The sequence below is a fragment of the Drosophila biarmipes genome, unplaced genomic scaffold (genome assembly GCF_025231255.1).
Source record: "Drosophila biarmipes strain raj3 unplaced genomic scaffold, RU_DBia_V1.1 ptg000009l, whole genome shotgun sequence".
Lineage (NCBI taxonomy): Eukaryota > Metazoa > Arthropoda > Insecta > Diptera > Drosophilidae > Drosophila > Drosophila biarmipes.
Genome location: NW_026114530.1, coordinates 958,366 through 971,251, shown reverse-complemented (window position 1 = coordinate 971,251; position 12,886 = coordinate 958,366). Strand labels below are relative to the sequence as shown.

The 12,886-nt window shown below is 34.5% G+C and overlaps 1 protein-coding gene across 6 annotated transcripts in view; it reads left to right on the top strand.

The window, feature by feature from the left end:
- LOC108026994 (serine/threonine-protein kinase GG21441) overlaps window positions 1-12,375 on the top strand; it is a 29,193-nt gene extending 16,818 nt beyond the window's left edge. For 4 of the 6 annotated variants that reach the window (XM_050889941.1, XM_050889942.1, XM_017098191.3 and 1 more), the window contains exons 2-6: window positions 9,638-10,309; window positions 10,370-11,390; window positions 11,453-11,598; window positions 11,668-11,817; window positions 11,879-12,375. In XM_050889941.1, coding sequence (XP_050745898.1) covers window positions 9,650-10,309; window positions 10,370-11,390; window positions 11,453-11,598; window positions 11,668-11,817; window positions 11,879-12,160 — 2,259 coding nt within the window. In that variant the 5' untranslated portion in view covers window positions 9,638-9,649 and the 3' untranslated portion in view covers window positions 12,161-12,375. Of the gene's footprint in view, window positions 1-9,415; window positions 9,563-9,637; window positions 10,310-10,369; window positions 11,391-11,452; window positions 11,599-11,667; window positions 11,818-11,878 lie in introns of those variants that run through there. The other 2 variants (XM_044091367.2, XR_007765165.1) reach the window with 2 other exon arrangements.
- Window positions 12,376-12,886: the final 511 nt, after the last annotated feature.

Below are 12,886 nucleotides of genomic sequence, written 5' to 3'. Positions count from 1 at the left end.
TAGACCAACAGGTCTTTCTCTATTCGATTGTTAATTCAGAATATCTTGCTTAAACTTAATTTTGGTTGATGGGCATTCAGCAGCTGCGGGGAAAAATGCTATAAAATGGGAATATACCACGCGGCTGTGCGAAATAGGCAGTTAAGATGCCAATATTTTGATAGACTACTTGCCCACTAGCTTTGACCGAATATATTAATATTATTACTACTATTAAAGCAAAAAGGGGTATGCAGTGCGCGCGAAATTTAAATCGTATTCAAACAAATTTCATCATCCTATTTTTCGACTCTCTTGGATGATTCTCCTTTTTGTGATAAATCTTTTAAGCCGAGGTTTGATTGAACCAAAGTCGACAACTTGAACATCGCGAGCAGTGAAAATTAAGTTCGGTACTAATAACAATTGTGTAAACTAGTAAATAAGAATTAATATTAAAAAAAAAATATTTTTTTTTTTAAATTCACTAAGAAATAATTTAGTTGGCGCACAACGTGCTATTTAAAAAAATTTCTGAAATAAGTTTAAAAACAAAACAATTTTCAAAAAAGAAAAAGGGAATTCGCGCCGCTCAATATTACCGCTTTACATCGTGAAAACAGCTAAAGGAGGAAAACAATAAATGCAATCCTTTGTTTACAACAATCTTTTAATTAGTGACCGTAACAAAAAAAAAACACTGCTTTAAAAACTATTACTCTCAAAAACAAATATTAAACAAAAATAAAAAAAAACAGATATTGAAAAATCAAACGGATAACTAAAAAAATTAATTACAAATCAAATACAAATTCAACATAACAAGGAAGAGCCGAGAAATAAATTGAAGGAAGAGCTGAGGGCCATCCCTCGCTACACCGAAATAAATTGAATGAAGAGGACCATCTTTCGCTACACGAAATAAATTGAATGAAGGGCTGAGACCCATCCCTTGCTATAAGAAGACCCCAAACAGGATCATCGGGCAAAATAAATACATCCCATATACAAGGAAACTAAGAACAATTAGTGAGCTAATATAGTTTTATATATAAGAATTTAGTTCAAAAAATTTTTTTAATAAAAACAAACTAGGTGGTAGAGTAATCAACGATTTTGAATAAATTCGTACCATGACTTCAACCTTACCTGCAGTGGCTTCTACAAGCCAGATGGTTAATGTAAGCGAGGCCTTTGAGGCCATTTTAAAGACACAATTAAATCACAACATAAAGAAGGTTGAGGAATTCAAGATGTTGATCCGAACGTAAGTCGGTTCGATAATATAAAGTCGAAGAAGATAGTTATGTTAGCTGGAGAGAATCGTCGGAAGTAGCAATCGGACAGTACAAAAGGAGAAGTGAAAAATACTTTTCGGCACTATCTTATCTTCTTAGAACAGGACTTAAGTGTATTAAGTCTGCAAAAATTATCGATTATGGAATTTTATGATTTGTTAAATAGAAAATTAACTCTCTTGATTAACAAAACCATTATGACACATGGGAGGAGTAAGCCAATTACATCTTAACTTAATGAAAAACATAGAAAGACAGCACTACGAGTGTTCATAACTGGCCTTAAGGTCATATCTCAGATGTAATATTTTCAATGAATCCACGATTCACCGATTTACCGAACGCAGTGTTAATAGTACAAGAACTTGATAGCAACAATTTGAGCGCCCAATTCGCGAACAATTTTATATCATCACAACGCAAGACTAATAAGTCAAGCTTATATGGGCAACAAAACTCAAATTATAAACCAAGACAGTATAACAATAACAATAATAATCAAAGTATACTAATAACTTAAGGTTTAATCAAGCAAATAATCATAACAGAAATAATTATAACAATTTTAATCAAAATAGAAACAATACCTGGAATCAGCGAAGATTTAAAAATGACCAACAAAATCAGTGGAACTCTTTTAGACAAAAGTAAGCCAGAGCCAATGGATGTTGATAAATCAATCCATATGCCAAATAGACCCCATAACAGTAATAATCAGGGATATAATAATTATCAAAATAAATGGAATCAAACTAAAAGAATCGAAACACAAAACACACAAAATGAGCAACCTCAAAATAAAAGAGTACAAACAGGAACTGTTAACCAACCGGCTAACAAGACTATGAGGTTGAACAACATCGAAGAGGACCATTTTTTAGGGCAAAGTCAGGAGTAGGCCTACCCTACATAATAAGACAGAATAATAAAATAAATAAAAAATTAAAGATATTAATTGATACAGGGGAAACTTCTTGTTATACCTTGTTAGAACAAAAATGAACTACCAATATATAAAAGAGTATCCACAGTGAATGGATATTCAATAAATAAGTTTTATCATATTATAACTATTTTTGATACGCGGTATACTTTTTATGAAATAGATGGGCTAGACTCATTTTTACTTGTTGGCTACAACCTATTAAAAATCGGAGCTGTAATTGATACAGCAAAAGAGGTAATAAAGTGTAATGGAAAGGAGGAAAAATTAAATTACGATAACGGTAATATTTTAAACCAACATTCTTTGACAGAAGAAAACACCATTTTTCCGTTAAAAGAATTCATAATAAAAAAATACTTTGATCAAAAGCCTCAAATCAGATCCTAGTCTGAAGAGGGAAATCAAAGTGAATTTAGTTTGGGAAACATAAATCCTGAACACGCCGTCGTTGAATTATCCGAAAAAAATAAAAGTTTAAGATATAAAAATCCTGAACGCGCCGTCGTAGAAGTATCCGACAACCAAAAAATTAACAATATACAGAATTCATCCTCATATGGGAGAAAAGATTTGGAGGACAAAATATTAAATATTAATAAATAAATAATAAAGAACATTCAAAAGTAAACATGCAGATTCCTTTTAGGACTTACAAAATGAAAGGACTATTTATAGTAACCAATACCCTTATGGTCTATCAGCTTCAGATTTAATTTCTGAGATCGCCAAAATGCTTAAAGAAGAAATTATAAGGCAAAGCAGAAGCCCTTATAATTCCTCTGCTTAGTCGCACCAAAGATGGAACTCCCAAACTTAGACTAGTAATAGATTATAAGAATCTTAACAAGAACACCATACCGGATAGATATCCAATGCAGGATCCTTCCGTAATTTTTTCAAACCTCGGGAAGGCTAAATACTTTTCCACAATTGATTTGGAATCAGGATTCCACCAAATTCTCATGAATGAAACACACTCAAAAACCTCATTCTCTATAAATAATGAAAAATACGAATTCCTGAGAATGCAATTTGGGTTAACAACGCCCCGATGGATGATATATTGAGAGAACAAGTTGGAAAAACGTTTCATGTCTATATGGATGACATTTCTTATTTTCTCAAAAACAATTTAACAGCATTATAAAGATGTAATTGTTATAATTAAAATTTTGCTTAACGCAAACATGAAAATTTCGATTGAAAAATCAAAGTTCTTCAAATTGGAAACAAACTTTCTCGGTTACGTTGTTTCTCACAATGTGATCAAAACCGATGCCGAAAAAATTTCCACACTCGTAAAGTATCTAATCCCCAAAAATATTCGATAGCTTAGAAGCTTTCTAGGCCTTACAGAATACTACAGAAAATTGGTTCAAAATTACGCCTCAAATGGTCAGCTAGCAGCCTGGTTCCCTTAAATGCCTTAAACAGTCTGGACATTTAATTTTTCAGGAAAGAGAGTTTAAGAGAGAATAAAGGGGGCTTACGAGACTTCTAAGCAAAGAGAAATGACGGGACAATCATATCGAAAGCTGAATATATATAGTTGGATGAGCTATCTGTAAAGCTTTCAGCGAGCTCAAATATAATTTAATCGCACAAGTAGAGTTAGTTCAACACGATTATACTAAAAAAAATGTACTTTAACCACCGATGCGTCAGATTTACCTATTGGTGCGGTTTTTTCTCAGGAAGAAAAACCAATTACTTTTATATCAAAAACTCTCACAAAAACTGAACAATTATATGCTACTAATAAGAAGGAACTTTTAGCTATAGTTTGGGCTTTTAAAAATTTACGAAATTATTTATATGGAGCTAACAACAGATCATCAACCTCTTTCATTTTCAATTTCTCAAAAGAACCCTAATATCGAAATGAGAAGATGGTATTCTTTCATTGAAAGTTATTCTCCAAAAATTATTTATAAACTAGGAGCAACAAATGTTGTTGCAGATGCACTATCTAGGATACAAAATAATAACTTAACAGATAGTATTGAGTCGGTCTCAGATCAAAACACTTAGCAATTCAGCAGAAAGTAGTTTTGAGAATGTTATACAAGAAACCCGAAAACAACAATTGCTTATAGCAACGGGGACGTATACAATACATGAGTCGATTAACGTGTTCGGAAATACTAGACATATAAAAGAGTATGACACTCCGGAAAACTTCATAACTCTCTTAAAGGAATACATTCCACCTAATATAAGAATTGGAATTCAGTGCAGCTTAGAAGACTTCAAAAACAACTTAAGGATAACTTCTTAAATACATTTTTATTTACCAGAATATTTGTCCAAGACGTAGAAAACGCGGAAGACAGATCGCTAATAATAAGAGAATCGCATTGTCGAGCACACAGAGGGCTTGATGAAAATTATAAACAAATTACCCGGCTATATTATTGGCCTAACTTATATCAAAAACTAAAAGAGTTTGTTAAGAATTGCACAATATGTAATCAGAACAAATATAACAGACATCCAGTGCAAATTCCTATCAGTCAAGCACCTATTCCGGATACAGAAGGTGAAAGTTTGCATATTGACATTTATTACGCCCAAAATCTTATATTCATCACTTATATTGATTCATATTCAAAATTTTTAGTCGTAATAGAAATCCATAATAAATTAAATATAGAAAACAAAGTTTCAGAGATTCTGCAACAATTCCCATTAGCCAAAACCTTTATGATAAATAACGAACCAAGTTTTTCTTCACCCCAATTTAAATCTTTTGCACAAAGAAACGGGATATCTTTATTTTATGCAGATCCTTCACATAGTACTTCCAACGGACAAATTGAAAGGTCACACATCGCATTAAAGATGAACTCAACTTAGTTGATTATTCCGAAATAGTAATTAGAGCAGCACAGAAATACAACTTATCAATCCCCTTTATAACCAAGCACCGAACGTATGATATATTATTTAATAAAATCAAACACGATAAAATTCACCAATTGTTAAAGCAAGCACAGGATAAAATGTTACATTTTCATAATAAAGACAGTTAAGAAAAGGACTTTCACGTAGGAGAAGTAATTAACGAAAAGAAACACGGGAAAAGAATTAAGCTTGACTCTAGATATAAAAAATCAGGTAGTTGAGGAAAATCATCCTGATAAAGTTATTATTAATAACAAAAACCGTACGTTTCAAAAAAATAATATTTAATTATAAACAAATTTACGTATTTTAAATTCCAGATAATGAATTCAATAATGTTTGTGTGTCTGGTAGCTACAACATAATCCGAAATTATGGATTACACAAACCATGACTTCTTTCTTTACAAAGATACAAAAGAAGTGCTCATTTATGAATCATACGCGGATTTATTTCATATAACTAATTTAAGTTTTTATAAAGATATTATAACTCTTAAAACAGAATTTAAAACAGTCATAACGTTCAGAATTCACAATGGGATATATTTCACGATTTAAAAATTATTAAAATACTTATATCTCAAATAATACCCACTTGGGCAAAAAGAGGCATTCATGAATTAGTCACAATCTGGAAATGGAAACAGTACAATGCAAAATTGATGATTTGATAAAAAAAAACAGTAACGATCATTTCGTTATCAATTCCAAAAATATTTAAAGAAATAAAAACTCTTTCTGACAACTTTAAAACCGCCTTTAAAGGTCAAGAAATTCCACTCAGAATATACCGCCATCGTTTGCTGACTTACGATCTTATGCATTTAATGGACACAAATACATTAGCAAAAATTGATGTTTTCAACGCAAAAATTATAAACAATGATGACATACAGGAAATTTATGAACATGAACAAAAACCTGTTATTATTACTGATCTATTGGATATCTGAATTCGAAATCGCTTTGCACCAAGATCTTGTTATTATATATAATAAATACCCTATAATTATTAATCGTTGTGAAGTTTACAACTCGAGATCCATTTCGCACACTGGTGGAAAATTGTTAATCAATAATCATGTCGCAAAATGTAAAAATAAGTTTTATGTAATGTCTAATTTTAAGACGAAATAATTTAAAAAACCCAGAAGATTCTTGTTTTACCAGATTACTGAACGGAGAAAAATCTTTATGTAATAAAATAAGAGAAAAAAATAAAAACGTAGATGTAAGCCATTTTTATAAACGGAGTTAATACAGTTAATGACACTCATTTTGAGGGTTCATATTTAATAACCTTTAACGGCCCCACAAAAATTAATAATAAACACTACACTAATGTAGACAATAAGATATTGGAATACATCACTGCACGACAATATACTGAATTCTTAATTTCCTAATATATTATTTCAAATGATTCGGAACTCTCATTCGATAATATTAACGTAAATCCTTTTATTGAAATTAAACAAACTCAAATACCAATCACATTAATTTAGATCATAATCGCATTTTTATATTTAATTATCATGCTTTTAATTAAATACAGAAAATTCTTAATACTCAAACCACGGCAAATTCACATTGAAATACAACCAGAAACTAATATCCCCGACAATGAAAATACTGTAGAGGAAAATATCATTGTCGAATTGACTAATCAGCTACATTCATTATACCCATCAGTTCCAATGAATCGGGACGATTCAATTTGGAATGTGGGGACACATTACTTATGGGCCCTTGCCCAATTTATAAACATCTTTGAGCCAAGAGCTTTTTTCCATATTTTAAACAAAGCCTCCACTTGATACCCACCCAGATCAGTTTCACACTCTCCGCTTCAAACGGCTCCTGTAAACATCCAAGCCGATATTGTAAACACCCAAAAAGGGAGCCCCAAGTCCGCTAGCGTAAACATCGATTTTCGGCATCCTATTTTTCGACTCTCTTGGATGATTCTCTTAATCAGATTTTTGTGATAAATCTCTTAAGCCGAGGTTTAATTATGGATTATTGAACCAAAGTCAGGCAGTCCGTTTTTGAATCCGAATTGATCGGTCGACAATTTGAATATTGCGAGCAGTGAAAATTAAGTACGGGGTGTATTTGTTTGATATCAGAAGTTTTTGTTGTATGTCAAGAATAAACACAAAAAAGGTAAATGCTCAGGCAGTATAAGATGATCTGAAATGGTAAAAGTGGCCATTTTAATACCTATTACCCGTAGAGTAAAAGAGCATACTAGATTCGTCAGAAAGTACTTAACAGGCAGATGGAGGCGTTTCTGACATAAAGTATATATATTCTTGATCAGGATCACTAGCCGAGTTGATCTAGCCATGTCTGTCCGTATGAACGCTGAGATCTCTATATAAATATAAGAGCTAGGACAGTCAGACTTGGCATGCACATTCCTGGGCTTCTTACGCAGCGCGCACTCTAACGCCCACAATCCGCGAAAAAAAATTTTAGGTAAATCGATTGACCCAAAAAAAATATGGTGGTCACAATTGTGATGCTAAAAATTTTTTTTTTGCTAAAACGTATTTGTCTCATATATACCTATCGATTGATCGAAAAAAAAAACCACTCCCATTCTAACGCCCACAATCCGCCCAAAATTGCTGCCCACAGTTGTCATGTTAAAAATTTTCTTTTTGCTAAAATGTATTTGTTTCATTAATTTAATTTCTCCCTCAAGCTAAGTCGATGCACTCGACTATAGTGTTCATCCTTGTTGTTGATTAAAAACTTTGACACGGATATTTAAATAAGAACCTCAAGGCCTATATACCCTAAAATTTTATTTTATTATTTTAAAAAGGATAAAAAAATCTTAATAAAAACAATAATGGTAGTTATCTTCGGCAAGCCGAATTTTGTATTCAGTTATAAGTCATAATCAACGTTGTAACATTATGTGAAATTTGTAAGGAGTGTTGCTAGCTTCAGTGATATTAATTTAGTGAATTTAATTCGAAATTCTTAAAAATATAAGAATGGTTTTCCCAATATTATGAAATAATATGTCAAAAAAGACTTAAGCTATAATTTGTTTCATATTATTTTCCCACAATTTCCCGATTTTTCATTAAATTAAATTCAAAGTTCAGAACTAATTAAAAAATGTTACTTCCGAGTTTAGGAGGTTATATGTTAAACACCACAAAAAATATAATTTGTATACCTTGCAGAGGGAATAATGATTTTACTCAAAAGTTTGCAACGCTGTGAAGAAGACGTTTCCGACCCCATAATTCTTGATCAGCGTCACTAGACGAATCGATCTAGCCATGTCCGTCTGTCCGTCCGTATCTACGCAAACTCTAACACTCTAACGCCCACAAGTTTTTTTCATCAATAATAAAAAGGTGACACGCCCACAATACGCAAAAATAGAAACAAAAAATAGAAACAAAATTTTACATCAAATGTATTTGTCTCATCAATAAAAAAAAGGTGCCACCCGAACGCCCAAGGGCCAGAACGCTTATATCTGTCTGCCGCCCACATAAAATCTATTGAAAAGGCCCGCAGATATAGTTAGTTTTGCTGGTTATTATCTCCATTTTCATTTTTCTGTGCATCTGATAGTCGAGGCAATCGGATATAGCGTTCTTCTTTCTTCATTTTGAGAAGAGCCTGAAAATACTGTTTTGCGTTTTTTTTTCAACGGAGCATCGGATTTTGACAGTTGAGCCGCCAACAGATCAAATTTCACATTAACACTTTCACCACCTTTTCTCCAAAACCAATTTATTTTCCTTAAGTCTTTGTATGCAATTCATTCGTCCATTGATTATAATTTCGGCTGTGTTCTGACACATAAGATTCTTTGATTTATGTCCCCCTCAAGGATAGTTGGAAAAAGGGCAGGTCCTGGTGGCAGACTGCCCCTGAGAAACTCGCCATTCCGCGGAGCTGGGGTTTCCGTCCATGATTGATATCCACCATCTGATTATTCACAGTAGGCCTCAAAAAGAGGGTCGTTTGCTATCCGCAACTAGCGTCTGGTTTCCGAAAGGTCTCACTAGCTCAGACCTGGTCATATGTTATATTTATAATATAGTTATATTTAAAGAGAACACAAGTACACATGTTTATTTTGAACACTTTTATATTTTCAAAGGTATCCTTTTTGGTACATTTTCGATAAAACATTTTTATACCCTTGCTGAGGGTATTGTTTTCAGTCAGAAATTTGCATAGCAGGCAGATTATAACCGTGATCTCCCCCTATCTGCATGTTCACCTGGGACCTTTTATTGCAAATTAAGCGACAAATAAAGGAAAATAAGCTAAGCGGCGTTTTGCCGTAGTGTGCAATCTAAGAAACTTACCCACTCCGCACCTTCTTAGCTAAGCAACGGTTATCAAAACACTTTTAATAGCCACTACAGGAAAACCATTTCTTAAACTCGCAAGTAAACTAAAATTACCATTGTTTCGTAAAAAACATTCGAAACAATTCTTTGATGATTTATAAACAATTTTTTCAGCCTTCCTTCAGTATGGAAGTTCAAACAGTGAAGGTGAACAGCCTTCATTGCACTGCCACGGAGCTTTCCTCTCTCAAAGCGTCTGCTTCTGCGCCCGTCTCGCCAAAGGTGACATTGAAGAAGAACATTTCCAACAATGATGTCTCAGAGGCTACTCTCATTGAACATCTTAACAATGACCAAAACACGCAAGAGGACTTTGATAGCCACAATAGAGACTGCCACAGTCTCGCTAGTTCTACCTATGAGCTGGAAAAGGAGTATAATGAAAAACTGCAAAATTTGCACGGATCTTTAATAGGAAATGTAAGAGTTGAAAAATCAAATGGGTCGTTAAATGGGGACTCCTCAAGCACATCAGCCACGCCCGGAAACAAAACAATCGAGGGTGGAGTTATGATGAGCTCTGCTAGTGCAATGGCATCCTTGACAATTGTTCCAGCCGTCCAAGTCAAGAAGCGTATCTCGAACGGCCGAACTCCGACACGCAAAGCGCACCGTATTAAATTTTACCGTAACGGGGATCGTTTCTATCCCGGCATAACAATTCCCGTCTCCAATGAACGGTACCGATCCTTCGACAGTCTTTTTGAAGACTTAACCCGGTTGCTGGAGGAGAGTGTAAAAATACCAGGGGCTGTTCGTACGATATACAACATGAGCGGGAAAAAGGTGGGTTCTCCTTGGTGTTGCCTTTACACATAAATAGTCTTATGATTTTCGCTTTTTCAGATTAACAATCTCGACGAGTTGGCAGACGGTCAGAGCTACGTGTGTTCCTGCAATAACGAGCAATTTAAAAAGGTTGAATATAACACTACCTCTCAGCCGTTAGTTAATTTGACGTTGGCAAACAACAGCCGGTCGAATAATCCTCGAGTGGCTAAAAGTTATAGACCTGCCTCACCCTTAAAAAACGGGTCACTAGCTAGTAGCAATGTACCAATTACAGTATGTGCGGACAACAGGATTTTGTCGAACACGTCCCGTTTTGTCGAACGTGATACTGTGGTTCATCCTCGTATAGTGACACTGATACGTAATGGAACTAAACCCCGCCACATTATGCGTTTGTTGTTGAACAAGCGTAACAGTCCAAGCTTCGAACACGTACTAACCGCCATTACGCATGTGGTTCGTCTAGATACGGGATATGTGAGAAAGATATTTACCCTTTCAGGTATATCGGTAGTTCAACTTGCTGATTTTTTCGGACCAGAAGATATTTTCTTCGCATATGGTACTGAGCGAATCAACGCTGCGGAGGATTTTAAGTTAGATGCGGATGAGCAACGTGCTATTAATGTCATACGTAAGACTCTGAAAACGGCTGGGACCACCTGCAAAGGACCCAAGCCTAAGATGCCTATCAAGAGCAAAAAGGCTTATCTTCCGTTGGTGGATTCGGAGGAATTAAATGCCGCTCCCGCACACAATGACCATAGAGAGGCGGCGTTACTTAAAAGCCCCATCTTAGAGCTTGATGATTTGCCTGCAGATATTCGGGACAGTTACATTTTGGGACCAATTATCGGCGACGGGAACTTTGCCATTGTGTTGAAGATCATTCACCGTCAAACGGGACATACCTATGCCTTGAAAATAATAGATAAAAACAAATGTAAGGGTAAGGAGCACTACATAGATGCTGAAGTTCGAGTCATGAAAAAGTTGGATCATCCGAATATAATTTCACTTATAATGAATGTGGACAAACATACCAATATGTATCTGGTACTGGAGTATGTAAGTGGTAAGCGTTGACTTCTGTACAGTTTATACCAGCTAAAATATGTCGTAAACATATTATTTTAGGTGGCGATTTGTTCGATGCAATAACTCACGTTACTCGTTTCTCCGAAAGTCAAACACGGATTATGATAAGGCATTTGGCGTCAGCCATGTCTTATCTGCATTCTATGCGCATTGTGCACAGAGATATCAAGCCTGAAAACCTACTGGTAGGAGCCTTGTTATTTAAACTAATCATATGTCATACAAATAATAATGGAAACCATTAATACTTACAGGTCGAGCTAGATGAACATGGAAACGTCCGTGAACTAAAGCTAGCCGATTTTGGATTAGCATGTGAGGTAAATGAACTTCTTTTTGCCGTTTGTGGAACACCCACTTATGTCGCGCCAGAGATATTGTTAGAAGTCGGATATGGTTTAAAGGTGAGAAACTGAACTTAAACGTCGTAAAGTTTGTTGATTTTTTTTTTTTTGAATTCAAAAGATTGACGTTTGGGCCGCTGGCATCATTTTGTACATACTACTGTGTGGGTTCCCGCCGTTTGTGGCGCCCGATAATCAACAGGAACCTCTATTTGACGCTATTATAACGGGCATTTACGAGTTTCCAGATCCATACTGGACCGATGTAGGTGACGGCGTACGTGATTTGATCGCCAATATGCTGCAGTCGGATCCGAACGTTCGTTTCACAAGCGAAGACATCCTTGATCACTATTGGACGATGGAAAATGATAAAAACGAATGTAGAAATTCTAGTAGATAAATTATGACCGTGTAGAACATTTATATAAGCTACTCTTCCACTCCATAGTATTTGTGCAGGATAAATTTTTGTATTATGTATCTTAAAAAGCTTTTATTTAATAAGACTTAATTTATTTATACTTTTAATCGCAAACGGTATTCGGAAATATTCTTGTAACGATATATACAAATTAAACCCGACCATTCATAGTTCTGATGAAAAACGCACAAAAACTTTTTTATAGTCCAGTGTTGCCTTAATATGTTGCAAAGCGAGAGTCAGCGATAAAATGTATAGTATATCAGCTGCGTGTTGCTTGCCAGAAAAGGAATGCTTACAAACATGTTCCAAAACAAATTGCTTTATTTGCATTAACTAGTAGATTAATTAAGCTCTATTTTGATGTAATTCAATAACTTAACTTCTAGCAACTAAACTATTTTTGAAAATTTACAAAATGGCTAATATTGCAAAGTAGGCGTAGAAATGTTTATATCAAAAGGAAAAACAGTATATTTGACTAAGTGGGTCGTGGATACTTTGATGTTAATAATAATGCGATTTGTCTTCTAATCGCACCCAATACGATATGGGTCCTGCCTGACCTCCATTTTGACCAGTGACTCCATTTTGACTTTGGACCAGAGAAGTAGTTTAATACCGAAACTAGATCGTCTGCAAGAAAAAAAGTTTGTATTAAAGAAAAGATGTGAAGAGTCACTGGCGGACCGGTATAGTGACCAA